Source organism: Falco peregrinus, chromosome 5 (genome assembly GCF_023634155.1).
Source record: "Falco peregrinus isolate bFalPer1 chromosome 5, bFalPer1.pri, whole genome shotgun sequence".
Taxonomy (NCBI): domain Eukaryota; kingdom Metazoa; phylum Chordata; class Aves; order Falconiformes; family Falconidae; genus Falco; species Falco peregrinus.
In genome coordinates, this window is record NC_073725.1 from 88,999,340 (window position 1) to 89,027,197 (window position 27,858).

The 27,858-nt window shown below is 57.8% G+C and overlaps 1 protein-coding gene across 1 annotated transcript in view; it reads left to right on the forward strand.

The window, feature by feature from the left end:
* Positions 1-512: 512 nt before the first annotated feature.
* RAB26 (RAB26, member RAS oncogene family) overlaps positions 513-27,858 on the forward strand; it is a 31,205-nt gene continuing 3,859 nt past the window's right edge. Inside the window, exons 1-5 of the mRNA XM_055806746.1 lie at positions 513-822; positions 3,439-3,549; positions 25,569-25,610; positions 26,514-26,580; positions 26,923-26,975. Coding sequence (XP_055662721.1) covers positions 607-822; positions 3,439-3,549; positions 25,569-25,610; positions 26,514-26,580; positions 26,923-26,975 — 489 coding nt within the window. The 5' untranslated portion in view covers positions 513-606. The remainder of the gene's footprint in view (positions 823-3,438; positions 3,550-25,568; positions 25,611-26,513; positions 26,581-26,922; positions 26,976-27,858) is intronic.

Consider the following 27,858-nt stretch of genomic DNA (forward strand, 5'->3'; position numbering starts at 1 on the left):
CTTGTGCAAGGCCCCACGCTGCTCCCTTCACGTGTGCAACCCCCTTTGCGTGTGCAATCGCCCACACTGCTGCCTTCGTGTGCATCCCCCATGTGTGCATCCCCCTGCACTCTGTCTTCGTGTGTGCATCCCCCCACACTGCTCCCTTTGCATGTGCAAGTACCCGCGTGTGCAATCCCCCACACTGCTGCCTTCGTGTGTGCATCCCCCTGCGTGTGTGCAACCCCCGGCGTGTGCAACACCCCCCACTGCTGCTTTTGTGTGTGCAACCCCCTTTGCATGTACAACCCCCTGCACTCTGCCTCCGTCCCTGCGTGTGCAACCCCCTGCACTGCTGCTTTCGTGTGTGCACCCCCCCGCGTGTGCCCCCCCACCCGCTCGCAGCCTCAGGCCCCGCGGGGCGGGCGGCGGGCGGGGGCGCAGCGCGGGGCGGGCGGGGGCCGGGCCGGGGCGGGGCGCGGGGCGGGGCGGGGGCGGGGCCGGCCCCCGCGGCGCTGCCATTGGCGGCGGGGCCGTGCCGTGCCGGGCCGGGCCGGGGGAGGTGGCGGCGGCGCCCGGTGCAGCCCGCTGCCCCCCCAGCGCCCGGCGCGGCGCCGCGGCCCCGGCATGTCGCGGAAGAAGGCGGCTCGCAGCAAGGGCGGTGGGGCCGCGCCCTCCGCCGCGCTGCCCCCCGCCGCACAGGGCTCCGGCCGTGCTGGTGCCGGTACCGGTGCCCCGCGGGGCTCCGCGCCTGCCGTCCCCGAGCTGCCCCGCAGCGGCGGCGCGGCGGCCGGGCGGCCCTCGCTCAGCAGCAGCGGCGAGTTCTACGACCTCGCCTTCAAGGTGCGGGGATGGGGGGGCGGAGGCGGTAGCCCAGTGCCGGTGTGGGGCCCGTCGGGTTGCGAGGTCGGGTGCAGCCCTCCTGCAGCCACTGGAGAAGTTGCCGGCGGCAAGGAGCGGGCGGGCATCCCTCCCTGCCGGCCCCGGCATCCCGACCCTCCGCTGCTGCTGCTGCTGCTGCGGGGCCGGGCTCGGCGGGGCTCGGCGGGGCTGCCGGGAGCGGCGGGGTCGGGCTTGGCGGGGGGCTACCCCTGCAGAGCCCCCGGCAGCGGCGTTGCTTCTGCGGGACTTCTGCAAGTGATGACAAAAGGCTTCTGCTCGGACGACTTGCTGTAACCTCCTGGGTCCTCTTTAACGAGGTAAAAAATCGCTGTTGCAAAGCGGGGGGACAGTATTCCTCGAGTCGCATTGAATCTCCTCCAACGGCCGCCGAAGGATCTCCAGCCTGCGCTTTCTCTGGAGGGCTCAGATGGCTCCTTCTCCCCCGCTTCAGGTTCTGGCGAGCAAGTCGCAGACCAGCTGTCCTCACACCCCCACCTCCATCGTGCTCCCCAGAGCGAGCCCTGCTTGGAGCTCCCAGAGCGGTTTTGGCGGAGGCTGCGGTGCGGGGTGACCCCCCTGCCTTTCTAGCACGACCTCGTAACCGGGCGCGGGGGATTCAGCCTGGAGGCGACGGTGTTTGCCATGGCCACTCCAGCCTTGGCACACTGTGCCGGGAGCTCGGTGCCTGTGGCGAGCGGCATGGCTGTCGTTAAGGTTCGGGACGTGGAGCAGGAGGTGATGAGTGTTCAAGAAGTGAATTTGGTGGCTTTGGTAGGCGGTCGGTCCTGATACAGCTGCAGTGACGGTTCAGCAGCTTCCCTAAAATGGAGCCATCCCCACGTGCACACTGGTCCTTGACTCCTCGCGCTCGCCTCTCCCTGCCCAGGCTGGGGCTTTCCCTGGGGATTGTCGCCGTGGCGCGGGGATGAGCCAAACAAGGTCTTGGATGAGCCCAAACACGCCAGGTAGCCAAAACCTCTGCTAACGGTCCAGCGTCCAGCTGGTTTTGAACCAGTGGCAGAGAGATATCGCTTCATATTTAGTAAAAACCTGGTTTATTAACCTGGTTTGTTAAACTTTCTCTCTTCTTACCCTTCTCGGGAGGCTCCTGAGCTCTGCCGGAGGCAGTGGCCCAACACAAGTCCCGGGTAGGGGGCTGGATGCTGACCCCTTGGCCTGAGCCTGGCCCTGGGGGCTGCTGCGTGCCCCAGCAGAGGTGTCAGCAGTGCTGGGTGGGGAGAAGCTGCTTTTCAGGGTTGCCCTGCTCTAGAACAGAGGTCTGGAAAGTTTAAAAAAAATAAATACTACTATTTTGTATTAAAAGTTAAATACATTTATTTTCCCCCCTTCCCTTGGCTTTGCACAGATACATTCGTGGGCTTGCTGGCTCCCGTAACCCTGCTGTGCCAGAGCTTGGCGTGCGGCTGCGTGTGGTGCTCCTGCGGGAGACCCGGTGGGTGATGGAACACCATGGCTGGATCACGGCCACCCACTCCTCTCCCCGGCAGTGCCCCCCTACCCCAAAACAAGTTACAGCTGCGGCCAGGGCTGCTGTTGCCTCTCGGGAGGCTGAGCTGCTGCATGGTGGTGGCGTCTGCTGCTTGTGATGGTTCCTGCCTGGGTTGGGTGACCCAGGGCAGCGCCTGCCTTAAAACCATTTACATTCAGTTGTGGGCTAGCGGCTTGTGGAAGGCTGATGACAGCGCTTTCGGGAGAGAGGGAACCCTGCCGTGGCAGTGCGAGGCCAAATCAGCGTGGGTGCAGAAGCTGGGCTACATGGTCCGGGATTCCTTCATGGTGGGAAGCTGTTATCCTGCCGAGGGGAGCAGGGTCAGCAGCCCCGGGGGGCAGGAGGGCTTGTGGTTTGAGCGGAGGCTTTGGGGAGCTGCATTTGGGAGCAGCTTCAGCTCTGCCTTGGTTTCTTTGTGGCAGGGTGGGTGCCTGCACTGTCTGCACCCAGGGCTGCTGCTGGGTGGGGAAACTGAGGCAGGCAGCACTGGGAGCTGCTCTCTCAGCACCTGCTGAGGACTGGGAGGGTGGCCGTGAGGCTGTGCGGGTCCTGCTACAGGAGCTTGCTTGCAGAGGGCAGAGTGCATCCCTGGAGTTGGCACTCATGGCTGGGAGCCCCCCCAAAGTCACCCCGTGGGCAGTGGCACCCTCCAGAAAGCCCTACATGTGGTGGGGTGCAGGGTGATTGGTGGGTGCGCTGGGGACCGCGTGGGCCCTGCAGCTGTCACCGCTTTGGTCCCCTGGGCAGCACCTCTTAGTTTTTGGGGCTGTTTGTGCCCCGACGGGGGATCTGTTAAAGTGCTGGTCAGGGGGAAGGTGTCTCCAGTTCAGCTCAGGGACACACGTGGTGCGGGGTGGGGATAATCCCGCTGTGGGTTCCCCCGTTCTCTCCCCGACCCTCCCCTGCATCCAAGGATGCTCTTGGATGTGTTTTTTCCTCCTCAGGAATATGGGATCTGCTGCCTGCTCTCAGGATGGGGCTTTTGGGATGGAGACGGGTAATGGCTGCAGTGGGGCTCCCTTCCCGAATGCCGGTGCCTAATGCCACCTGCCCTCTCTCCCTTGCAGGTGATGCTGGTGGGCGACTCGGGGGTCGGCAAAACCTGCTTGCTGGTGCGGTTCAAAGACGGCGCTTTCCTCGCTGGCAGCTTCATTTCCACGGTTGGAATCGATTTCAGGGTAAGTGCCTGGAGGGCTCCTTGGCCACTGCCCATGTGGTCTGGCAGGTGAGTGACGGCTTTTGCAGAAGAGTAACAAAACGTTGCTCCGAGGACTTAAACCTTGTCATCCCAACCTGTGTCAGCTCCAGCTGGGGCATCTCAGGGCTGAGCAATCATCTGATGGCGGTAGCAGCAGAGCAGCCTCTTTGTTACCACTTTGCACAAGGATGGGGGAGCATGTCCTCTGCTCCGGGCCCTGGGGATGATTCATGTAAGAAAAACTGCTGAGGCCTGAGCATTTGCCCAGTGAAAATGTTTCCCTAAGTCTGTTTCAGTGCTGTATAAGAGTTGGTGGTTTTTTCATATTAAAAAAAAAAAAAAGAAAAGAAAAAACCCAAACCAAACACAAAAACCCCAAAAGTAAACCCAAATCCCCTGGAAACACCTCCTCAGCCCAGCTTTGGTATGCTGATGTGGGGTGCAGTGCCGGGGTGGCCCTGCTGCCTCTGGCACGGAGGGGATGTGTCGTGCCGAGAGGTCCCTGAGCTCTCGGGGCAGAGCTGTTCTGTTGGTAGCACCTGGAGCATCCTGCTGCTGGTGCTGGGAGCCCCGAGGACAGTGAGGACAGCGGGGACCTGCTCGACAGAAGGGATAACATGGGGAGTGGGGGGCAGAAGGGGAGATACCTTATGTCCTGCAATGCCCTGGTGTGCACAGAGCATCCTTTGCCAGGTGGGAGCATCTTGGTGCCAGCTGGGATCCTCAAAGCCGTGTCTCGACTGTGGTTCCCCGGTGGTGCGTTGCTGGGGAGCTGGGGCTGGGGGATGCCGTGGTCTTGGCAGCCCCTGGTGAAGGGGGCTGCAGTGCTGCCACAGGCACCCTGGGGTGGGACAGCAGAGCAATGGGGACAGTGACTTGACAGAGATGGCATCAAAGAAACCTTACAGCATCTATGAAGAGCAAGCGAGGGAGTTTTTGCTGCCAGAGTGTGCCTGGCTGGGGTGGCTGGCCTGAGGATCAGGTGCTCCCTGTCCCTCAGCAGCTCCCCAGCCATCTGCTCTCCCCCAGACGGTGAGCTTGCCGCCCCCGAGATGTCTGCCTGCTGGCACAGGCTCCCGGGGGAGGCTCGGCCCACGGGCCCAGGGACGTGCCCGCTGGCTGTGCTCTCTGCCATGCTGTCAGGGCACCGGCTGCGGTGTCTCGCCGTGTGATGGCTTTTGGCTCCATTTTGGTGCTACGGTGGTGGTGCTGGTACGGGGAAGAGCTGATGGTGATGCCACACACCAGTGTTGCATCTTCCTGCAGCCTTTTCTCAGCAGGATCCCAGATCTCCTCCTTTCTCAGGGGGGTTCCGGGAGTTGGGTGTCTCTTGTAACCTGCTGTTTCGCCGGGGTGTGAATAATAACTTGCTGGTACAGTGACAAGTGGAAGAGATGAGGGACGGCTCAGAAAGCCTTTAGAAAAAAAGCTTCTTTCTTAAAGCTTTCTTCTTCTCTGCAAATAAGCTTTTGGTGCAGTGATGCTGCGGGCTGCAGCAGCGGCTTGGTGAAGTTGGTAAATTGGAGTCCATGATTTTATACAAAGGTAATTACATGGTATTTCAGGTGTTCTTAAAATGAAAAGCGTTTTATTACTGGTTGAAGTGATTGATACCAAGGGCAGTTATAAAATCCTGTGACTTATTGATTAGAACACTGAAACGACTGCTACTGAGAAGCAATCAAATTAGGGTTAATTTACTTCTGTAATAGAGCTGCTAGAGCTACATCGGTTTGAAATGGGCAGATTATACAGCGGGGAAGATCATGCGTATGCCCAAAACCTCATTATTGTCATATTTGTAAAGCACTCATAATTTTGGGAGGGACATGGAAATAGTTTTTTGATTGTACATCTCCATTTCCATTAAGGTAATCCTGTTTGCAGGCGCTGTGCAATTGTGCCCCTCTCACCGTTTGCATCACGACGCAGGTGGAACTCTGGGGTGGTAACGCTGGAGGCTTCTGCTGCGAGAGCACGTTTTGGTTTTGATTTCTGTCTATCTAATAAAAAAACTGTGACATCGCAGCTCCTTTTCTCTAATCCCAGAATCTGGCATCAGGTTTTCTGGTTGTGGCAAGCGAGGCTGTTTGTGACCATGGGCAGTTGTGGTTGGGGAAGGCGGTCGCGGGTTTTTTGCTGTATTTGCCTTGGACCGGTGCTAGAGGTGCTGAGCAAGCAGGGGGTGTTATTTCGGTGCATCAGGCTTTTTGGGGGGAGTTTGTGGTGGTCGCTGAGCCTTGCTGGTGGCAGGGGCTGCAGGGACCTCCCCAAGGCCAAAGCATGCGGCAGCTGCACTCCGGTGCGCGCGTGACCTTGCTCGGCCGGGGGAGCTGGGAGCTGCTGGCACCCTGGGGAAGGGCTGGGGAAGCCGTGGGGATGGAGCTTCCCGGCTCCCGCTGTTGTTTTTGGGACTGTCTCCGCTCCTTTTGATGCTGGCTGGTCTCCGCAAAGCGCTTTGGGATGGGACAGAGCCACTTTGGGCAGCCCCCGTTGCCCACCCAGCCGCTCTCCGCCTCCTCTCCCAGTCCATCTACTGGTCCCTGTGGGCTTCAGGATCAACCACTTGTTTTTGAGGCTGTCAAACGATGAGATACATGCAAACCTAATGTATTATGTAGGCCTGAGCAAATGTAAATGAATAGAAATCCATTTAAAATTAATCTGACATTACAATTCCTAGGGGCCCCCTCGGTTATTTCCCTCCTACTGTTTTATGTTAGGGAGAACCTCTTGCACTGTGTGTTTATCATAGTCTCTTAAACAAAGGAGGATGTTGATCTAAATTTATTTGGAAAATAAACTCCTGGTACTAGGGAAATAAAGATTATTGTAGTATTAAAAAATGCATCAAAATGGTACCTACTGGCTTCTGGCTTTGGAGGTGCTGAGTCCTTTGGCTTTCCTTCCTTTGAGAACTGGGTTTATTGGAGGAGCATCTTCAGCTCCTTGGGAACATATCAGCCCTCCCAGTTCAGCCGGGGCAGTGCCAGGGTGTCCAGGGCACCGAGGGTTTGGCTGAGGCTGCGCTGCTGGTGCAAGCCCCCCCCTCACCATGGGTGCTGCTAGGGCAAGGCAGAGCCCTGGGGCGAGGGGTCCTGCTCTTGGTGGGGGCTTCGTCTGAGCAGGGGGCTCGCTTAGAATGACATAAACTTCTTTCTTTCTAGAGGGGACCCCCCTCCTGGCAGGGCAAACCCCTCTCTGCCTCCCGCGTCTCCATCGCAGGCACCACCTTCGAGGTTCCCAGCCGTTGCTGGATAATGAGGGGGTTAATTATTCCCCACTGTGAGCCGTGGTGCGACTGTTCGGGAGCCGTGGTGTGAGGTCTTCCCCTTCCCGGGGCTGGGGAGTCTCAGCAGGTGGGCAGCGGTGGGGCCAGTCTCCCCCCAGACCCACTGGGGAGGGCAGGAGGGGTCCTGCCTGCGCGGCTGCCCGGGCACGTCGTGCGTGCCTTCCTAACTTCATACGCTGGGATTTCAGGGAGAAGGGTCTCCTGGAAAAGAGCAGGTTTATCACTCAGGGGTATGAATCCCATTTTTCTCGGTGCTACTGAAGGAGCAGCCTGTTGCTGTAATTTTGGGAACGCCGCCGAAACCTTGACAGAAGTTAACGCTGCACAGCCAACGGTACTTCTGTCTTCTAACAGCCAACTAAGGGGAGCAATGTCTTGACAAAGCGAGAAACCAAAGAGCAATGTGTGCCCCCTCCCCATTGGCAGCGGGGCTCCGTGGGGCTGCCCCCCTGCTCACAGCCCCCCCCGTCCCGAGCTTCGCAGGGTCGGGCGAGTTAGGAGCGTTGTACTAATTTGACCTGAAAGGAGAAGAACATAAAAGAAAAAAAAATTAAAGATGATCCTTTACCCCCTGGGAAGAGGGGCTGGTGAATTCCTTTGCATTAGCAGAGGAGATGGTTTCTGTGTTAATCGGTGGGATGAAACCATTATGAAGCGCTTTGCTGGTGGGGTTTGGAGCAGGGCGGCGTGTCTGTGCTTTCTCCAAGGTATGGACCAGTATCACTCCTCTCTTGCTGCCCCAGGGAGAGGGAGCAAACCGACATCCTCCTGGCACAAAGCATGCTCAGGTGCTGCGGGAGGAGAGAGCTTTGGCACAGCTTTGGGCTTCCCGAGCGGTCAGCTGGGCGCAGGGAGTCTTTCCTTTGAAGGCTGGGCTTTGGTGCCCACCAGTTTGCACCAGTGTGCCCAGGAGAGGTTTCTGCTGGTTGTAACCCTGCGGGGACGCACAGCTTCCCCCACCGCAGCTGCAGCCCACTCGGGCACAGCGAGCCAGCCGCGCTCCCTGCTCCAGCCTTGGCCGTGCCGCAGTTAATCTGCCCGCTGGGACGGCTGCTGTGCGCTGTAAATAAAAACTGTCACTGGTGACCCTGAGCTTTAAGGACTCTTGATCACATTCAGCCCTGTGCTGCTCTGAGGGCGGAATCAGCAGTACATAATATGTTTTTTTGCATAAGAGGTTTGTTGCATCCCTGTTTATTTTCTGTAGTGCGTGTGTGTGTGTGCGCGCACACCTTCCGTCGGCAAAACAGCAGCTGCTGACTGCCTGCTGGCTCCCTCAGTGAGCCTAACTTCGCAGGAGGGATGGAAAGCTTTGTTCCAGCCCCGCAGGGTGTGCAAACTAACCCTGGCCATGGTCTAGATTCGGCAAGTCTGGTCCTGGGTCTCCGCGCACTCAGGGGAGGGAGGTGCGGATGCTCTGAGCATCTGTGGGTCCCCAGCAGGTGCCTGCATCCCTGTCCTTGGGGTGCTGCTGCAGCCCGGCCTGCGGTGGTGCCTCTCTTTGAAGGGCTGGTGCAACCTGGAGCTGTCTGAAAGCCAGGGGCTGGCTTTTATCTCGGTGGTTGGCACAGAGCATTAGCAGGGCTAATTTTCCGATGGATCAATCTGGAAAAAGTGGGAGGGGATCTGCTTAGGCCAGAAGAAAGAAACGGAAATAAATTAATTCTAGCATGTCTTTCTATACAAAATTCGCCCTGAATGTTCAAGGGAAGGGCCTCTGGGCATCAAGCAGTGTTCAGCCTCTCCTGTTGGCACACTGCCGTGCGGTGTGGCAGCAGGGGCTGCAGGCAGGTGGGTTTGGGTTGGTCCCCAGCACTGTGAGCCCGAGCACCGCAGGGGACCCCTGCAGGGGAGGTGGCCTTCCCCTGGGAGACCTGGGTCACTTGGGCCAGATGCCCCTTGGCCAGGCTGCCGGGGCAGGAGCCGTGTGCGGGCACTGGCGTGGCAGGGCGGGCAGGGGGTGCCTCTGCGCCCACCTTGGCTATGGGTTTCCAGCAGCTTTTTGTCTGAAATCGGCTTGTTCTGCATCTCCAGTTACTGTATGAATTTTAATAGAAGCTGGTAGTTGATTTCATACTTCTGCATTTCTCACTGTAAGGAAAGCTGGGCTCCGTGTGGCCGGAGGAGCTTTCCTGCAATGCTTTCCACCCCTTCTGCCCGGCATTGGGGGGGCAGGTGAGATGCCAGCACCGGTGCTGTAAGGACCAGGTGCTCTGAGCCCGGCAGGAGGTGAGGCAGATCCGGGAGAGCTCTCACAGGGAGGGCAGGCGCTTGTTAGCTGGAACGCACCTTGATTTTATCGATTAATGTCGTGTCGGACTCTTAGGATGACAGCTTCTCCACAGCTGCTACTGGTTCCTCTTCCCCGCTCCCAGGACAGGCTCTCGAGGGAGTAAATAACCATTTTTCCTGGGAAACCGAGCCCTGCTTTGCTTTCAGCTGCTGCTCTCCCTTGCAGAGGGACACAGCTTTGCAGTCAGTGAAGCCTGTCATTTGCATGCAGGGGCTCAGTTGCCAAGAGATGCTGTGAGCAGCACTGTGGCGGGCTGCACCCGCTTTCTCACATCTGCTAGTATTTTATTCATGTTTCTTTGGCTCTTGCATTTGAAAAATAATAAACCTCTTCAGTGTGCCCCAGTTCTGCAGCACACCGGTAAGCTGCAAACACCCGTGTGCTGGTGGGAATCCCAGTGGACAGCAGCCTCGATTCCTGCTTTGGAGAAGCCAAAAAGAAATAAGATGAATGTCTTCAAAGCAGGGAAGTGCTTGAGCTGCTCTTTAAATGAGCAGCTGGAGCGGCATCAAGACCCAGAGCCTGGTTAAGAAAAGTCTCAACCAGTTTGCAGGATGGTGTGAAGGTGCCTTCCCCGCTCCCGGTGCGCCAGGGGCTCTCCCGCCCCCTCGGTGTCTGGGAAACACCACCCAGAATAGCTCGGGTGTTTAATCCGGGTGTGAAATTTCGCATCCATTTCAGCTGAGAGCGACAGCACTGGGGATGTGGGGTTTCATGGAAGATGCTTCTGGAAGGGCACTGGTGGCCTCCTGGTGCATGCTGACAGCTGGTGTCCCCACGGGTCTCTCCTGGTCCAGGATGGCTGGAATAAAAGGTGTTAGCTTTTATTTTAATAAAAGGAATTAGCTTAAACAGAGGGCAGGAGGTCTGGCTGCTTAGGAGCTGCAGAGCCAGGGCACAGGGATGGAAAAAACACACTTGGGAGCTGCTGGTGGAAGGAATTACATGGTAAAGCTGTTCTATAACCTTCTTCTGTATCCTCCTTGTTAGAGCTGTGCAGGAGCTCAAAACCCCGTTACAGGATGGGGACCAACGTGGTGCCAACTCAGCTGGAAAATGCAGCTCCTGCGCACCTGCAGCCTGTATGGAAAGCGTGAGCTGAGTCGCTTCCCGGGCCCTGTAGCATCTCACCAGAATGACTTAAGTTCTTATCCTTTCATTTTTTTTCAAGGCCAGTTGCGCTGCAGCACAGAGGCAGGTTGCAAAGCGGTGCCTGGGCACGTGTGTTGCCACTGCAGTGTCCCCTCCCTGAGCCACCAGCTCCCGTGGTGGCCAGGCCATCAGCAGGGGCAGTCCTGGCTGCGTGGGGCTGGTGACATGTGTGTCCTCTGTCCTTGGTGTGGGGATGCCACCGTGCTGTGGGGACAGCTGCCTGCCCTCCCATGCCTTTATCTTTTTTTCTCCCTTTCCTGCAGCGGCGTGGGAAGGGAAGTGTTGCTTCATCGTTGTAAGTTTTTGGTGGCAGCTCGGTGGCCGCGCTTCAAACTGCCCGGTGAAGAGTTGGGTACGGGTGCGGGGTGATGGACTCGCTCATGCAAGCATCCTTGCTGCAGCACCCATCTCCCTGGGGGAGGGTGGCTGCAGTGGAGCTGCTGCTGGGGGCCCCTCTGCGGCAGCCGGTGGCGTTTCCCCACGTCTTTGGGGGTGTGGGTCAACGCCCCGCTCCCCACTTTGCTGCAGTGCAGCAGGCTCCCTGCGCAGGAGTGGGGTGAGGAGGAGGTTGGTGCTGGAGGAAGGCTGTGGGCGCACGGATGCGGTGTGCCTGCACCTCTCTGGATGGTCCCAGGCAAGGAATTGGCTCTGGGGTGGCCAGTTCAGGTGCTGGAGCATCAGCTGCCCCAGTGCAGAGCCAGGCATTACACTGGGTCCACCCGTGGTGCTGGGGCCTGGGAGGGAGCATTTTATAGCCAATAAAACATTTAAACGGCTCTAGAGTAAGTCTAAATGGTTTGAATATTTGATGGAATAGATTTGGTTTAATTTCACTTTCATCTTTTATTTGCGATAAAATACTGAATTCAGCTGTGCAGAATTGGGTTTTTCTTTGAAAACAGAGGGAAGGTGGCTGGGCTCGTGGGGGGGTGGGCTTTGGGGTGCCTCTGCCCCCCACTGCCACCTCCATGATGGGCATTTAGGGGCATCCCTGCCCCATGGCTCTCACGTGGCTCAGCCCCCGTGATCCCCTCTGAGCTCTTGCTGCCTCTCTGCTGAGCTGCTGACTCATTTCATTACCACTGATTAATTATTTGCCCCCAGCCGGCTTTGGGTGGATGCTGGTGATCTCCGTGTGCACGCGGGGAAGAGCGATGTGCCAGCCCCGGGTTTGGCAGTGCTGGGAAGGGCTGCAGCGGGATGTCCCGAAATGCTGGTGCAGGGTGAGCTGTGCCTGCCGAGCTCACCAGGTGCTGACTGTGCATCATCCTTCCCTGAAACCCCTTCACCCTCTTCCCAAGGAACCGCTTTCCTCCTCATGTCTGCAAAGGCTGCAGAGACATGAGCTGTGGAGGTAGGGGCCAGGTCAGTCCCACCCATGGGGCTTTTGTTGGGCTCTGCAATGGTAACGCTGAGCATCAGCATGGCAAATCAAGGGCAGCAATCGGCTGCTCCAAAGCCTGGAACAGCAAGTGCCAGGTGGGAAAAAAAAGGAAAAAACAATCCCATCCAAGAGGATTGGAGCTGTGTTCATGGTGGAAGGAGCCGCCACATGGTGTGTGTCTGGGCAGTTGTCCTCTTGTCCTTGGCTGGCAGTGGGGGGACGGTGTTCCTATGGCAATGGGGAAATTTAGGGATCAAGGGCTCGTATACCTGCAGAGCCCTTGGAAGCAAAACATTTTGTTGGTGGGGCCCCACGCACAGCCCAGTGAGAAGGGGAGCAAAGCCGCGGTGCCGCTGTACGTGCTGCTGGCTGCATCCCGGAGAGGTGGGGCTGCTCCTGCTCCCCGGGCGAGGGGTCTCCAGCGGAGCGGTGCCGCTTTGGTAGTCTAACAGAGGCATACAGCATTTTCTATCAGAGTCATTGCCCTGAAGAACTGGAGAACCTCTCAAAAGCAACAGCAAATATTAAATCTTTATGCTTGCATTGGAAAAAGTATTTTTCCCTCATCATAACTGATATGTGTTGGGAGATTGTGGCCCTTCTGCTTTAAAGGGTGATGCCCGTTACCCCCTGTCCATGGCTCTCGGTGCAGGGAGAAGCCTGACAAAGGTCTGGGGGCCTCGGTGCTGCTTCAGGGTTTCAGCCTGGGGAGGGGGTTTGTGGTCTGGGGTCAGTGCTGCCTGCAGGTGGGTCAGCAGGCAGGAAAGCTTGTCTTCTAGGGGCTGTAAGGCCAGCAGCACGTTTCTGAGGATGCAGCCGGTCCTGTTGTGAACACCTGGACAGGCTTTGTTTCATTTTGCGTGGGGGTTTTGTATTTAATTTATTGAAAGGAGGGGAGCTGTGCCCAGCTGCATCAGTGCAGCCAGACCTGCCTGGGTCAGACGCTGCGGAGCGGCCTGCCTGTGGCCAGCCAGCCCTTGGCAGCCCTGTTCCAGCCTGCCCGTGTCTCGGGATGTTCCCCTTCTCCCTGCCAAGCCGTGATGTTCTGGGTCCAAGTGACACGCTGGGGAAATGGAGGCTTTGGCTTCTCCAGCTTTGCTTGTGCGAACGTACGTTGCCACGGCAACCGTGCGGCTGCCCCCCCCCCCGCCACCGCCATCCGACGCGCATCATTTTATGGCATTAACGTGGTTATTAGTGAGCCGCCGACGTGTGCGATGTGTGCCAGGAGCGAGGGCTTCTGCCCCAGCGCCGATGCTCCTGCTCCTCCTCGATAATGGGGCTGGACCGACCTCGGCTCCTGGTAGTGCCAGGGAGAGCAGCTGGTGTCGGCACACCTGTGCCCTTTGCTCTCAACCTTGAAACAACTCCCTGTTAATGGTTTTAATTTTTTTTTTCTTCCCCCCAAAGCCAAGTGTAGGAGGCTGCTGGAGGCATCCAGGGAGTCCCAGCGCCCACGGTGAACTCAGACCCCCACTGGCAATGACCGTTCCCTCTGTTGGACAGTGATGCTGAATTTGATCCAAATTGCCGGGTTTTGCTTCCCTCATGCCACTCGACGGCAGCAGGTCCCCGCCAGCGCCTCTGTGCCTCACTGCTTCCTCTGAGCCTGTGACTAAGAAAAACACAACTTTCGTGGCTGGATGAATAATTCAGCCCAGTCTCGGTGCTGCGGTGTTTGTAGCAAAGACCCTCTCTGGGGAGCCCCTTGTTGGAGGGGGCTGGTCCTGGGATGAGCATCCATCCTGCAACAGGGGTTCAGTGCCCCAGGTGGTGCAGGGTCAGTCCAGTCCCTTTCCTGGGTGCGCAGGGAGCCCTTCCCACTACTTGTGCAGCCAGATGGCTGGGCTTTCATTTGTTTGGGTTTACTCCCCCCCCCAGTCTTAAGCACACAGCTGTTGGGGGCTGCAGGGCGGTAGCTGTTTCTCTGGGGTTGATGGCATCATTTCGCCAGCGTGGCTGGGTACCTGCCCTCCCACCCCACTGGCTGCAGAGCCCCCGCCGGCTCACTGTGTTCGGCATTGCCCCGTTTGCCACGTGCCTCAGCGGAAACACCGAGGGATTGTTGCTACTCTCAGTGTCAATTTTTAGAGCGCGGCGCGGGTTTTGGCAGCAGTGCCGGCCAGCCCACGCAGCCCTAAGCTGTGCCAGCCTCAGGGAAGGACTGGCAGCGGCTGGGTTGGTAGGGTTGCGGCTTTCTGGGAGCGAGCCCACCGTGCCGTGTGCCCGTGCACCCCCGTGGCACCAGCATGGCAGCGCTAGCCCCTCCAGGCTGGGCAGAGCAGCAGGGCAGGGCTGGGAGGGGGACCCCAGTGCTGTGATGGCTGTGCCATGCCACCCTTGGCAGCCATCACCAGTTGCATTTGTTTTCTGCTGTAACTGTGCATTCTTGGGTGTTTCCATAAGGTCTGAGGGGCCGTGGGGTGCTGGGTGCTCATGGGGTGTGGAGGGAGTGGGGTCGGGGCTGTGCAGCATCTCAAGCCGTCACGCTGTGGGTGTGGGCTTCCTTGGGCTCCCGTGAGTCAGTGCTTTCGGAAAGAAGAGCGTTCCCGGGAGATCACGCATCCCAGGTTTAAGATGAGTGGGCTTTTCTTTTTCCTTTAAGTGCCGAGGCAGACGCGACCTGAAGCCAGCCCTGAGCGGCTTGAACGGTGCTGGGCCCTGAGCCCCGCAGGCACGCTGTCCTCCCACTCAGGAGGCTCCTTCCCCAACTCCTTCCCTAGACCTGCCAGTTTGCCGACATGGCTTCGGAAAATGTGGCTGATGTGATGGGACCAGGGCAGGGCTGGGAATTGCTTCCCAGTGAACCCTGCTGCACTGTGTCTGGGAGAAGGGGTGCTGCCGTGCATCCTCGTGGTGCATACCAGTGGTGCCTTGCCACGGGGCATCCCTGCAGCCCATCCCTGCAGTGTATTGCCATGGAGCATCTCTGTGGGGCATCCCTGCAGCACATTGCCACGGTGCAGGCACAGCAGCAAACAGCAGTGGCAGAACTGGGGGAGCCAGAGCCCTAAGAGGGGTGACCCCACTTTTCTCTGCCCCAGACCAGAGGTTTGTGTTGTGAGGAGGGGGAATAAAAGAAGGAGACCGTCCTCTCTCCCTGTCCCTGCTGTCACTGCAGTAGGTACGTGGTGCTCGGCTAAACAGCAGCATGTGCTGGGATGCTCATTGCTGCTGCCTCTCCTCAGGCTTTGCTGACCCAAGAGAGCTGCAGGGCTAGAAACACCCAAAATGTGCCAGCACAACGGCGCTGGAGCATGATCTGCTGCAGGGGACAAGCACTCCCAGGCCTGAGCGTTGTGCTTGGCACTCTGCTGCAGCACCTTTCCTGGGAAGGGACCAGCTCCTGCAGCATCACCCTGCTCCGGGATGCAGAACATGCACAAAAATCAAAGAGCGGTGCCAGCCGTGGTCCTGTGCCATGGTGCACAGCACTGAGAGCATTCAATTTAGTGATGAGGAGCTGAACTTGGAGAGCTGGGTCTTGCCCCAACAGGGGTGCGTGCCGTACCCCTTTGCTTCAGGGTAGATCGCAGCTCAGCGAGGCAGCTCCCTGCAGGGCCGCGGTTCGGCAAGTAGGATTGCAGTTCAGCCCGAACTTTCTTAATATATTAATGTGCTGCACTGATAAATGTGCATGAATTAATGTGAGAAGTACTTGACAATGCCTAAAATAACTTAATTCCCGAGCAAGCGTTAATGCATGGCAGATGTGTTGTTCCCTCCTGAATAATACACGCATGAGGTCAAACCGCTTGCAAAGGCTCGGTGGGCTGGCAGTGCCGGGGGTCTTGCTGAGGGAGGGGAGTGGGGAGCGGTGCAGCCCCGGGGCCCGGCTGACTCTTCAGGGAATCAGCCCTGCGGCTCGGCACAGACATGGGAATCCTCTCTGGAGGACCGGCCGCTCTGGCTTGAGTTGCTGGCTGCAGTCGAGCGTTTTGAGGGATCTCCCTGGTCCAACAAAAAACCAGAGGCACCTGTGTGTGGGTTTTGGTTCCGTTTTATTTGCCAGCGCCTGTGCCTGCAGCAGCGCCTGGCTGTCCGGGAGCACGCTTGCCCTGCCCTCCCAGCCTGGTGCTGCCGCCCGCATCGCCCGGTGCCCGCGGTGGGAGGATTCCGGCTGTTTCACCTCCCCGGGTGATTGCCCCGCACGGTCCTGGCTTTCAGCCGTGCTCTGCTGCCCGGCACAGCCTTGCCTGGTGCTGGGAGCACAACCACTGGTGTTGGTTTAAACAGACTGGTTTGCCTGACTGGGGTGGTTTTGGCAGCGCAGCGTGGAAGTGCTGGCGCTGTGCCGAGCGTGCCACGCTTCCTCAGCACCTCGCTGTCTCCAGGGCACGTTTCGCCCTGGTGTGAGCGTGCTGGCACAGCACGGTCAGCACGTCCAGCATGCAAAGGTGACAGTGACCCTGCGGTGACAGGGGCTGCCCACGCTTCTCTGCAGATTTTCATCTGGTGTTTTCTGGGGAACGTCTGCACTTAGGGTGTCAGTTTGCCAGCAGGAGCTGTGCTAGTTTTAGGGTTGGTTTGGTCACTTGGACTTTGGAAAGAAACCACAGGGCTGAGGGGGGGTCCTGTGCTGTGGGGAGGGGGCCGGGGCTCACCGCGCTTCAGCCCTTGCTGCCACCGCCCTGCCCCGTGCACAGGAGCTGCTGCACCGCGGCAGAAATGGGCTGGGGCGTCCATGAGCACCAAGGCCTGACATGTGCCATTCCCTGGCGCTCACTGGACTCGTGCGGACTTTAGAAAATCCCATTACAGTTGTTCAGCTACTCTGTTTTCCTTCCATCCTTTGCAGCTGGACTCGGGTTTGCTGTGCAGCAGGAGCTGTCTGCCTTGGCTGCAGCTGAAGGATGTGTGTGCATGTGTGTGATAAAAACCTACAGATTCGTTTGTCAGGTTTTCGGGGAATTTTTTTTTTTTTTTTATTTTTTTTAGGGATGACAAGTGCTATTCAATAATGCTCTTTGCAATGTTGCCTGCAGAAGATGCTGTGTTACTGCCAGATGCTGCCAGGATGTTTGCTGCTGGATATTGAGACCTGACTTTTTTTTAATTGGATTGCAAAAATCTTCTCTGAAACTTTGGGCAGGTTTCCATCCCTTTAGGTGCCGTCCCTCTGATATGAAGAAGCCCTGTAACCTGCAGGTACAGGTACAGCTAATTGCACACACCATGCTGCACCGTGCATGGCAGATCCTGGTGGCTGGAAGCGCCGAGCCTTTCTCAGCAGCATTTTCCTCCCACCACAGTGACCCCACTGCCTCCAGGAGAGCTGTGTTTTATAGCCAGGATCACACCGAGGGCAGGCAGGGCTGCCCAGAGGGCTGCTTTTGTAACTCCAAAACCGAATTATGATATTCTTTAGACAGAGATAAGCCAAATGGTAAATGCTTGGACCAAGCATAACACCAGGAAAAATTAATCTTTCCTAATGGAAGTGAGACAGCTGGTGCAGGGCTCGAATGCAATTCCTGGGACCCTGTGGCTGGACACAACTAGGCTGAGTTGAGATCACGTCCCCTCCTTTCTGGGGTGGCTTTTCTGCAGGGATCGTCCTATTTATCATCTTTGGAGGTGGCGGAGGATGGAGGATGTGGGGCCAGGGTGCATAGCCCGTGACTGGCTGTGGTCACCGGGGCTGTGGCAAGTGTGAAGCACAGGGTGGGAGGCCGGTGAGCAGTGAGGCAGCTGGGGTGGGAGTGCTGGGTACAACGGCACTTCTGGCACAAGGACTGGCTTCTTCAACGTAGAATTGTTTAGGTTGGAAAAGGCCTTTAAGATCGTAAAACTTGTGCAAGGCTTTATTTCCCCCCCAGATTAAACAATTCCCCATATAACAGTAATTGATGACCTATTTTTCATTCTCACGGCATTGACAGGCGCTGTGTTTGCTGTAAATGAGAAATGATATCGCAATAAATGCTCTGTAGAGATTCCTGTTCCGCTTTGCAGTGCAGTATGTCCTTGATGAAGAAAATGAAGATAAATACGTTGAGCGCCACGTTACTTATTCTCGGCATTGGCACAGGTCTGCGTGAGCCATCGCTGCCCCCTTTGTTTCCAAGGCGGCCTGGTTTAGAAGTAAGCACAAATAATTTTAAAAATATCTCTTCTATTATAAAGTAAAAAAAAAAAAAGAGATGGAAGGGGTGAGTAATGCAGCCCAGGGTGGTGGGGGAGCTGCCACAGCCTGGCCCCAGGTGGGGAGGGGGGATGCAGCTGTGGGCTCCATCCGATGCCGGGACCCGAGGTCCCGGGAGCTGCAGGGATGGGCTGCAGCCTTCCTCTGCCTGCTCCTTTTTGGTGGTGTGGCTGGTCTCCAGGGCAGCCGTAGCAGATCCTGTCTTGTGGATTTTTAAGGGTGGAAGCCCCAGTTTCCCTAGCTGCCTGTGGGGCTGGGGGCACAGGCTCGCCCCAGCGTGGCGGGGACGTCTGAAAGCCTCGCACGGCCACGTCTCCTGCCTGTCGGGCTTAAAAGCGTCACTAGCCTGAGCCTGGTCTGGCTGTGCCTACTCGAAGGAACTGTGCCCTTGGTCATCCCAGGCACACTCCTTGCTGTTCAGGGGAGCAGCCAGGCTGGGGAGTGAAGCATCACCCACCCCACTCGGCTCCACCAGTGCCAGGAGCTGGCTGGCTGCAGGACACGGCTGCCACGGGCAATGCCAAGAAGCAGAGCCTGACTTTATTTTGAAATCCATGATCCTAACCAGATCCTCTTACCTCTAATCTGTCCCTAAGACAGGGTTCTCTTCTTGCCAGAAAAACCTTTTATTTGCAGACTGATGTGAACAGAAGATGATAAGTCACTAATTCTTCAGTGTGTCTGCTCTAACAAGAGCCTTGACTCTTATCTCCTGCAGGGCTGGCAGCCAGGGAGATGTTAATAGTGTTTTAATGTAGTGGACATGGCTGGCTTTTGACAAAGACTAGTGCTGCAGACGTCCCTCAGGGTTCGCTGAGTGCCACAGGGTGAGGGGAAGGGGCTGCGCTGCCCATGGAGGCGAGGGGCTCTGCAGGGCACGCAGAGGGTCTGTGCCCACCTGGAGACCGCAGGTTGGGGTGATTTATACAGGGCAGAGCTTGTGGCTTCTCCCACCTCGCCTGCAGCGTGTGGGGATGGTTGTGCCCTGGCCAGAACCCGGCATGCAGCGGGAGAGGGGTCACGGTGGGGTGACCCCTCGGAGGAGGAGGATGGAGGGCATGTAGGGCCAGCTCCAGCAGCAGAGCAGATCAGAAGTGCTGTCTGCTGCAAGGTGCCACGTTAGTCTGCTTTTTGTGGGGTCTGCTGTTGGCCTGAGCGGTGAGCACCGACACGCTACCGTTTCTGAAAGGATCTTGGCACCGGGAATCCGTGGCTGTGCTGGAGCATCTCTGCTGCAGGCAGGAGTGTGCAAGTCCTGGGGGGAAAAAAAACAAGTCAGAAGTTTCTATTCTTAGCTGCAGAGTGCAAATGCACAGAGCTGCTGAGGAAATTAATCACCTGCCCTGGAAGATGAATGGTCAGGTTTTCTCTGTGGCCAGAGGATTTATGGGACGAGGCACAGGGAGCCGTGGTGGGGTGCACTGCCTCCCCGGGTCTCCCCAGGCGTCCCCAAGGATGCGTGCAGGGCTGCTTGGGCACATTGCTGATGATGGGACAGCTGCTCCGCAGCTGAGGAGGAGGGTGATCACTGAAGATGTTTCCCAGTACCTGGGCCATCCTCCAGTGGAACTCAGAACGGCTGGAGCAGGGCCACATCCAGCCACACCGTGGCACATCCTTGCATCCATATCGCGTCCCTGCCCCACTCTCCCCATCCCCAGCAGCTTTCCGCAGGCTCCAGCACCATGCCAGGCTGTTCTCTCCCCTCTCTTGCAGGGAATGTGCTTCTGAAAAGGGTTTTTCCCGAGCTGGGGGTGGTGGGCTGGCTGCATGCTCCAGCGAGGTGCTTCGTGGCAGGAGGAATGTGTGCACTGCACCATGAGCAGCCCTGCCATACCGGGCTTTGAAATCCTGTGCGAAGTCAAGAGAAGAGCTTAGCGCTGCTTTCTTGTTGCTCTGGTCTCTGCTTATGGTTGCTGAAACTTAAATATTTATTCCTGTTTACTGATTGTCTTGCTGAACAGATCATGATTTCGGAAGTGCTGGTCCTCAAGCAATATCACCTCCCGCTCTCATCCCTTCGGGTACCCCCCAAGCAGCAATAACAGGAGGTTTTAAAACCAGCTGCTGCCGGGGCAGTGGCACCAACAAAATCCCCGGGCAGCATTTTCCTGGAGGTCGGGCTCGCTGTGGTGGCCTTGGGCATGGCTGTGCGTGGTGCTCGCCCTGGCACCGTGCCGGGCTGCCGGGTGCAGCTGCTGAAGCCCGCAGCTGGGGGTGCAGAGGCCAAACCTGCCGGGTGCCCCCCCGGGGGCCCTGGGCTCGTGCTGAGCTGCTGTCGTCCTCCCTGTGCCATGCCGGGGTTGTACCCAGGCTGTAAATAATGCATGGCTGGAGACTCAGAGAAGCTCCAGCTCCACAGTGGAGCCTGCTCGGATGGTCCATACCCGAGGCAGACCCGTGTCCTAGCATCCCAGCACCCCCCCTCTGGGCAGGCTATGTTGGCCAGTTTGGTTTTGTTTTGGGGTTGCATTTTGGTGGTTTGGTTTGGTTTTTTTTTTGTTTTCTCAAATGAAAATGAAATGTTCTCATTTTCAGTTTCAAAAATCACCCAATTTGGCTCCTTTAATTTTGAGGGACCAAGGTTTTACAGACCTGCTTGTAGCAAGGGAGCAGAAAGGGGGGCTGCTTCTGGAGCCCTGACCTTGGCGAGGGGCCGGGCTGTCCCTGAGCCAGGCTGCTGTGGCTGGAGAAGATGCTGAGCCACCAGGACCAGCTTGCTGGCAGTGGCACACACGTATGTGGGAAAACTTCAGGGTTTTAGTGAGCAAATTTAATGCAGTGTCCTGCTGGTTTGGGCAGATTTCCACATCGATCCTTAATCTATTTTTGCAGCCACTTTTGGAGGTGGTGTTTGTCTGTCTGCTGTAGCCCCATCACAACTGCAGCGCAGTTCCTCCCAGCACAGGAGCATTTTGTGCACACAGAGGCAGGGGCTCCTTGGGCTTTGCCGAGTGGGAATTTGGATCCAGGTCCTGCCTTGGCACAGGACTGGGGTCCCCCAGCGTCCCTTCAGCCAGCTCGCCCCTGCTGTGCTGCAGTTCTTTTCCTGGGTTCCTAACATAAAGGGATGCCCAAAGTATTGCCCGCTCCCCACAGCGATGGGGACCTGACAGTGTGCACCCTGGTGAGGTTTGCTGAGTGGTGGCACTGCCAGCCCCGCAGCCCACAGCAGAGCCGTTACTGCCGCTAATTAACCCAGCCAGTGCCCAGCCGCCTTCGGTCAGGTTTGATGTATTTTCGCTAATGCAATTTTTTCCCCTTTTTGCAGGAACTCGCCCCTGGTTGGCCGCAGGGGCTGCCTCCAAAGCACACTAATGACATTTGGCGGGGTTTTTTTCTTTCCATCATAAAAGTGGAGATGGAGGTGGCCAGGGGCCAGAACCCCGCCAGCACTGGGGATCAGCCTGCTGCGGCACAGGCGCTGGCACAGCTGCAGCCCCTGGCAGCAGCGACAGGGACGGGTACCCTCACCCCTGCCGGTACCCCCGCAGCCCCGGGGTTCCTCTCCTCTCCTCCTTTCCAGGCAACAACGCCAACAGTTTGGGGAGAAGCGGGGCTGCGGGCTGGGCGCACCACGGTCCCTCAGCCAGGCCCCCAGCGCTGCCCATCTCCTCTCGCTCCTATGCGGCTGTGCCTGGGATGTGCCATCTGAGCAGCACCCACCCGCATGGGGGATGCTCTGGGGGGTGGGTGCTGGTGGGTGCTCCTAGGCAGCATCGCTGGAGCCAGCACCCATCAGAGGCGCCGGGGAGCCAGGTGAGGGGCTCCCCTGGTTGGAGCCTGAATGATGTCAGCCAGCAGCTTTCCATTTGTCAGATTAATTATGAAGTGAGCTAATCCATGTATCCAATTTAATTTTTAAGGCTTTTAATTAATGAGTTAATGCGTGGAAAAGCTTGGGGGAGGCCAGGCTGTCATGCGGTTGCTGACCCTGGGTTATAGTTTTCACCAGTGTGGGCTCAGGCGCCTGCAGCTGTGCCGGGAGGCACCGGTTGCTCCCGGTGAGGTTCACCAGCACCAGGGGAGCGGCATTACCCAAAGTGCAGCCACTCAGCAGTGCCTGGAGAGCCGAGCAGGGCAGTAGCCCGGCAGTGGGGGCAGTGGTTTGGGTGGGAGCATCGTCCATGGCAGGGTGCGTGTTTCAGGGAGCAGCAGGTTTTGCTCCACCGCAGGCACCTTTGCTCTCTCCTTTCTGCCTCTGACCCGCTGCTCTTGTGCAGTCGCTGGGGCGGGATCACGCCAGGGCTGCAGCCAGCAGCGCCCTTGGTGTGTTGCTAATGCTGCTCTTAATTGAGGACCATCTGCACTTGGCAATTTAATTTTTCCTGCATCTGTAAGGTTCCAGCTTTATTTATCTGACGTCCTGAGGATTATTTAACTTACGAGCATCATGTTCCTTCGACAAAGGCACTCCAGGCATTCTACTGCATCCCCTGCTAGAAGATATTTTAATAACATTGTTGACTCCCCAGGAAAAAGGACACATTAAAAACTGAAATTGTGAAGGGCAACAACAGAGCTGAGTTGTGGGGGTGGCTTTCCTGCCCGCTTTTGTAGCGGGTGGCCTGCTGTGAGTATTACCTCTATTATGTTAAACTGTGCAAGATTGAGAATGAACCTTGAGCAGCACAACCGCTCTCCTTGCTGTTGGGCCTGGCAGTGTATTTCATGTTTCACTGCACTGACACACATAAGTCTTTTGTCTTTGGATGCTTATTGGTAGTTAAACCCCCCAGCTGTGCCTTTGAAGGGCTGTGAGCATGGAATTGAACTGCAGCTCCTTGAAAAAAAACAGTAATAATTGGAAGCTAGAAAGTTTATTAGCCGTGGTGTGGGGGAAGACTTGGGCATCTGGTTCACGTGGCACTGGCGGGAGCTGCTGTGTGCTGCTGACGGCAGCCCCTGCCTTTTCCCACCCCACTCCTCCCACCTTCTGCTCGCCTTCTTCACCGCTGTTTTGCAGCTGCCCTGTGCTCAGGGGCAGGCAGGGATGCAGGCAGGGGTACAGGCAGGGGTGCAGGCAGGAGCTGCTGCTCTGGCTGTGGCCGCTGCCTGCAGGAGTATCTCTGCAACTGCTCACCCTGAAGCACTGCTCTCTTCCACACCCAGACCCTGGGGAATCCATTTTTTTTCCCCAGCCTGGTCCAGCAGCACCTGGGTCCACGTGCAGGCTTTAATTAGGTTTGAGCATTTCCCCCCACTAGAATGTAGGTCAGTCGCAATTAGTATGAATCCTGCTGCTGCCAGCTTTACTGTTAATTAAGTTCCTAAAGTGGAGGTCAGTGCATGAGGTGCAGCATCAGAGCTTCAGCGTTTTTGGCTGCTCACCTGGTGTTTTGTTGGGCTTGGCTGGTCCATGCTCAGGGCTGGGGCCATGTTCTCCCTCCCTCCCCCTGGCTCCCACTGGCTGGTCACCCCTGGAACATGGCCACACTGGGGACACGGCCACACACCTTGGCACAGCCACCCCTGGGTGCGCACTCTCCTCCGAGGTGGAGGTGCTGGTGGGGCTGTGCAGGGAAGGGCACTTGTTTGGTGCTGGTTTTGATGTGAAGCTCCTAGTGTCCTTGTCCCTTGTCATCAACCATCACACCAAGTGTCCTTGTCACCTGTGAGGGCTGCTGGTGCTTGTGCTGAGATCCAGAGCAGCTCTGGGGCCAGTGGGGAAATGCAGAGTGTTTTCCACCCTCTGCAGCCCCTGGCATGGTCCCCGGCTGGTGGCTTGGCAGCTGGTTGCCACTGGTGGGGGACAGCATCTGGATGAGCATCGCACCGTGCAGAGCCCAGGGCTCCCAGCCCTGTGCCTCACGGCATGTGCCAGCACTGCGGCACCAGGACCTGCAGGCAGGACCCGGTGTTTTGGGGGACAAGCTGAGCTCAGACAGCAGATCTTCTGCAGAAAGTAAATCTGCCCTGTCTCACCCACAAAACGGCTGCCCGGCAGCATGGTTCTGTCTGCTGGTGTGCTCCTCTGCTTGGATTTTCTCAGCAGCGTTCACTGTGGCCTGTGTTTCCACCCCAGGGATGGCTCGTGGCCGTGCTCCCCCAGGAGCTGGCGTGCCGAGGGGCCGGTGAGCACCTTGTGGCAGTGGGAACCCTCGGTTCAAAGTACTTTGAGCCTTCAGCAGCCCTGGCTTCGTGCCCTGGGCAAAGCCTCAGGTCTGTGCATGGGGCACGACAAGCCAGTCCCGAGCCCCCAGCTGGCTCCCCGAGTGCTTTTTGGCTCTCCCACCCCACAGCCTGGCTGCCTATTTTTACCGCTCCCAGGCTGTGAATCACTTTGCTCCCTCGTCTCAGTTGTTGCTTTTGAAGGTATTTATAAACCGTGATCGTCTCCCCTGCGCCTGCTTTAGCAGACTGTAAATTTAGCACTCTGGCTCACTCCTGCCCTCTCCTCCTCGCCCGTATCCTCGCTGTTCGGTGAGTGTAGATGTGCAAGAGCCGAGATGCTCCCTCTGCCCTAGTTAAGGACATCGAAACAGCAACAGGAGCCTCACCGGCACCGTCCTGGTGGGGTGATGCTGGGCACCAGCATCCCAAGGTGCCTGGTACTTGGTGCCGAGTGGCACGGGATGCGTGGGGCTGGCTCCCGGCACACGTGTGCTGCCGTTTGCCTGGGAGGGTTTTGGTGGCACTGGAGCTGGTGGTGTGGCCAGTGCTGGGGGCTGTGAGCCAGGGCAGAGCCCGTGCTCCTGCCGGTCGGTGCTGGGGAAGGCAGGGAGCAGGGCCGAGCTGGTGGAGCCCAGCCAGGCTCTGGGTAGTCCTGGCCATCCCATGGACATGTGCCTGCTGTGGAGTAAATGGGATTTAAACTGGTCATCACCAGAGCAGCAAACAGCTGCCCCGTCCCACTGGTGCGCTGTTCCCTGGCTGTGTTTTCATCACGTCCTACTAATTACTGTGCTAATTTCTGTGGATCTAGCAGGCAAATTAATCTTTTCTCTGCTCCTTCCCCAGGGACCGCTGGATCTTTAGGATTGCGTTTGATTAGTATTTGGAGAGCCTGCTGCAGCTTGTCAGGCTGGCAGTCGCTCTGTGACACAGTCAGGATCTGTTCCCTGCCCTTGCTGGCCAGCACAGCCACCCAGAGGGGCACGATGGGCTCCCCGCCACGGCCCCCACGCTGCTCCCTGCTCTGCGGGGCAGCTCCTGGTGCTCCCAAGTATCCCTTGGCTTCAGGGAAAGCCCCGCAGGGCAGCATGGAGGGGCATCTCCTCCTTCCCACCTTTCCTGCTAAAAACAAGCAAAACTGTGAGTGTGGGGGGAACAAAAACAGAGAGAAACCAGTGCTCATGGAGAGAAAAATGAGTATAAACGGCAGGAAGAGGAGTTATTTTTAAGTTGCTGACGGAATATGGAGTAGTTGGCTGTGCCTTTTGAAGGCCATTAAGATGGGATGCTGGTGCTCATTAATTTATTGCCAGAGGTCTTCTAGCCCGAGCCACACGCTGCACTAAATCAGCCTTGCAGACGCGAGGGTTTAAGTATCCAAACAGATCTGTAGCTTGCAGTGGGTGCAGGGAATGAGCTTCTGGCTGGGCCAGGGTGCAGATGTCTCCAACAGGCACCGGGACCGATGTATGCAAGTTTAAAAAGCGGGGAGGGGAGTTCAGCCCGAGGGTTTGGGAGGAAATGCTGCCTGGGATGGGGGCTGGGGTGTGCATCTCCCCAGGGTCCTCGGCATCCCACAGCCATGCTTGCCCCTCACCAGCCTTTCCCTTCTCTTTCAGAATAAGGTGCTGACAGTGGATGGAGTGAAGGTGAAGCTGCAGGTACGTCCCTGTGGCCCCAGTAACAGCTCCCTCACGTCCCCCCCCGTCCGTCCCCCCTCCTTGGGTGTTTTGGGGCTGGCCAAAGCCCCTTGGCAGAGAGGCACCCCAGAAGCAGGTTCCCCATCTCCATCCTTTGCCTTCGCCTCTCCCACCCCAGGACAGCCTTATGAGCTGTTTCAGCTGCTCTGTCCCCTCGGCAGGAGCCAGCTGGGAGCTGGTCGGATCATGGCAACCCCCGTCCCGGCCCCCCTGCCCCCTCACTGCTTGGTGACTGCAGCTGGAGTCGGTGAGCCCAGAGCAGCACCTGCGGGGTTTGCCCGGCGTTTCCAGGTGGCTTCTGCTTTGGGAGAGCCAGAGGATGGTGAGAGGGATGGAGATCCTCCGAAGGGATCCACATCCCCGGCTCAGCCTGCATCCAGCCTGCAGGACACACAGCAGGTTTTGTGTCCCCCCGCCCCCAGCCAGAGCGGCTCCGGTCCCCCCTGAGACCCAACTGTTTCTCTGACCCCTTTGCCCGGAGCTCAATAAAGACATTAGCGCTGATCTTCCTCTGAGAACCACCGTAGCACTCTGCAAATGTATTGCTGCATTAAAAACTGATAAATTAAATTAACGAGTCCCCACACATCCATCTGCTAGATGGATTTTTCGATTAAGGAACATGTCGGGAGCCCTTTGCCACGCACCATCGTCTCCCCGTGCTGAGGAGCAAGGAGGTGCTGCTTCAATATTTGTTCCACTTGTCATTTTTCCTATTACTCTCCCTAGAAGCAAAAGGCTGAAGAAGCTTCCTGGGGTTGCACCGTGCCATTGGGTTTGGTGCTGGTTTTGGTGCCGGGCGGTCCCTCTGCCTGCCCAGCGGCGGGTCGTGGCTTGACCCCTCTGCTCCCATCTGCCTTCCAGATCTGGGACACGGCCGGGCAGGAGCGCTTCCGCAGCGTCACCCATGCCTACTACCGCGATGCCCATGGTAAGCACGGCCACCCCGCTTCCCGGCCCTCAGGGCCCCGGGCCACCACTCCAGGCCAGGTGAGTCGGCAATCACTGGAGTGGTTTCCCCGTAGGGAGCAGCCGTCAAGGATGGAGGAGCCTCTGCATGTCAAGGTGCAAACACTGGGAGTTTAAGGCATTCCCTGTGGTAGATTTAAGCATGTTGCTTAAGATTTTACAGCAGGGACCTCAGCGGGGCTTTAAAACCACATCCCCAGGCATGACCTGCAGTGGGGGAGGGGCACAGAGCTGGTGCTGAGCCATGGGCTTGGTCGTGCTGCTGCCCAGCACTGGCACTGACGCTCCATCCCTCTCTCCGCAGCCCTGCTCCTCCTCTACGATGTCACCAACAAAGCGTCGTTCGACAACATCCAGGTACGGCAGCACGCCCCAGCGCCTGCCGCATGTCCCTTGCCTGCAACGGGCTGGGTCGCAGTGGGTCAGCGCTGGGCAGGGGTACGTGCTGCAGGAGGCACATGTTGGGGGTCAGAGCCACAGTTGTTTCCAGAAGGGCTGTAGTTCATGCCGAGCACCTGTCTCACGGTGGGTCTGCCTACAAGGACACCAGAGGACAGGTGGAGAAGGTTTTCCCTTTCTTAGCAAAGAAAAGGGGTGACACATTCACTTCACCAGCAAATTAATGCTGCGTGTAATTAGCACCGGCTGGAGAGCTTGCTGTGGTAAATGAGCATGGGCAGCTTTACTGAGTGGCATGCTCCCTCATCTTCCTCTGCACCTTCGGGTCCCAACGGGTTGGGCTTGGGCACTGCATTGCCCCTGCCCGCCGTAGTGCCAGGCGTGAGCAGGCGAGGGAGCCGCATCCTGCTGCATGCTCCTGGCCCCCAGCAGACCTGCCCTTCCTGCCGGCTTCTGCGGGGTTCCTTGTGCTGCCTGAGCCTGCCCCTTCCCACAGACTCAGCCCCCCCCAGCTGACCCTGAGCCCCCGCATGGGTGCTTCAGGGGTGCTGGGGAGCAGTGTCAGAGCAGAGGGCTGTTAAATCTGGGAGTGGGAGCAGAAAAATGCTGCTCGTGGCCATGTTGCTGGGGGGGGGGGGTGAGCAGGAGGACTGGCCTCGAAGTCCCCTCCTCGTGTGGCTGCTGGGGGCCACCCACGCCAGCACTGGCAGTGCCGTGAGGCCGGGGAGCAATTAGCCTTGAATGAATAGGACGTAATTGCTCATGTCCTGGACACAGAGTACACCCTGTGTGTCTGCAGCGAGCAGGCTGCGCGCCTGCAAAACCACCCTGTTCAATAGCA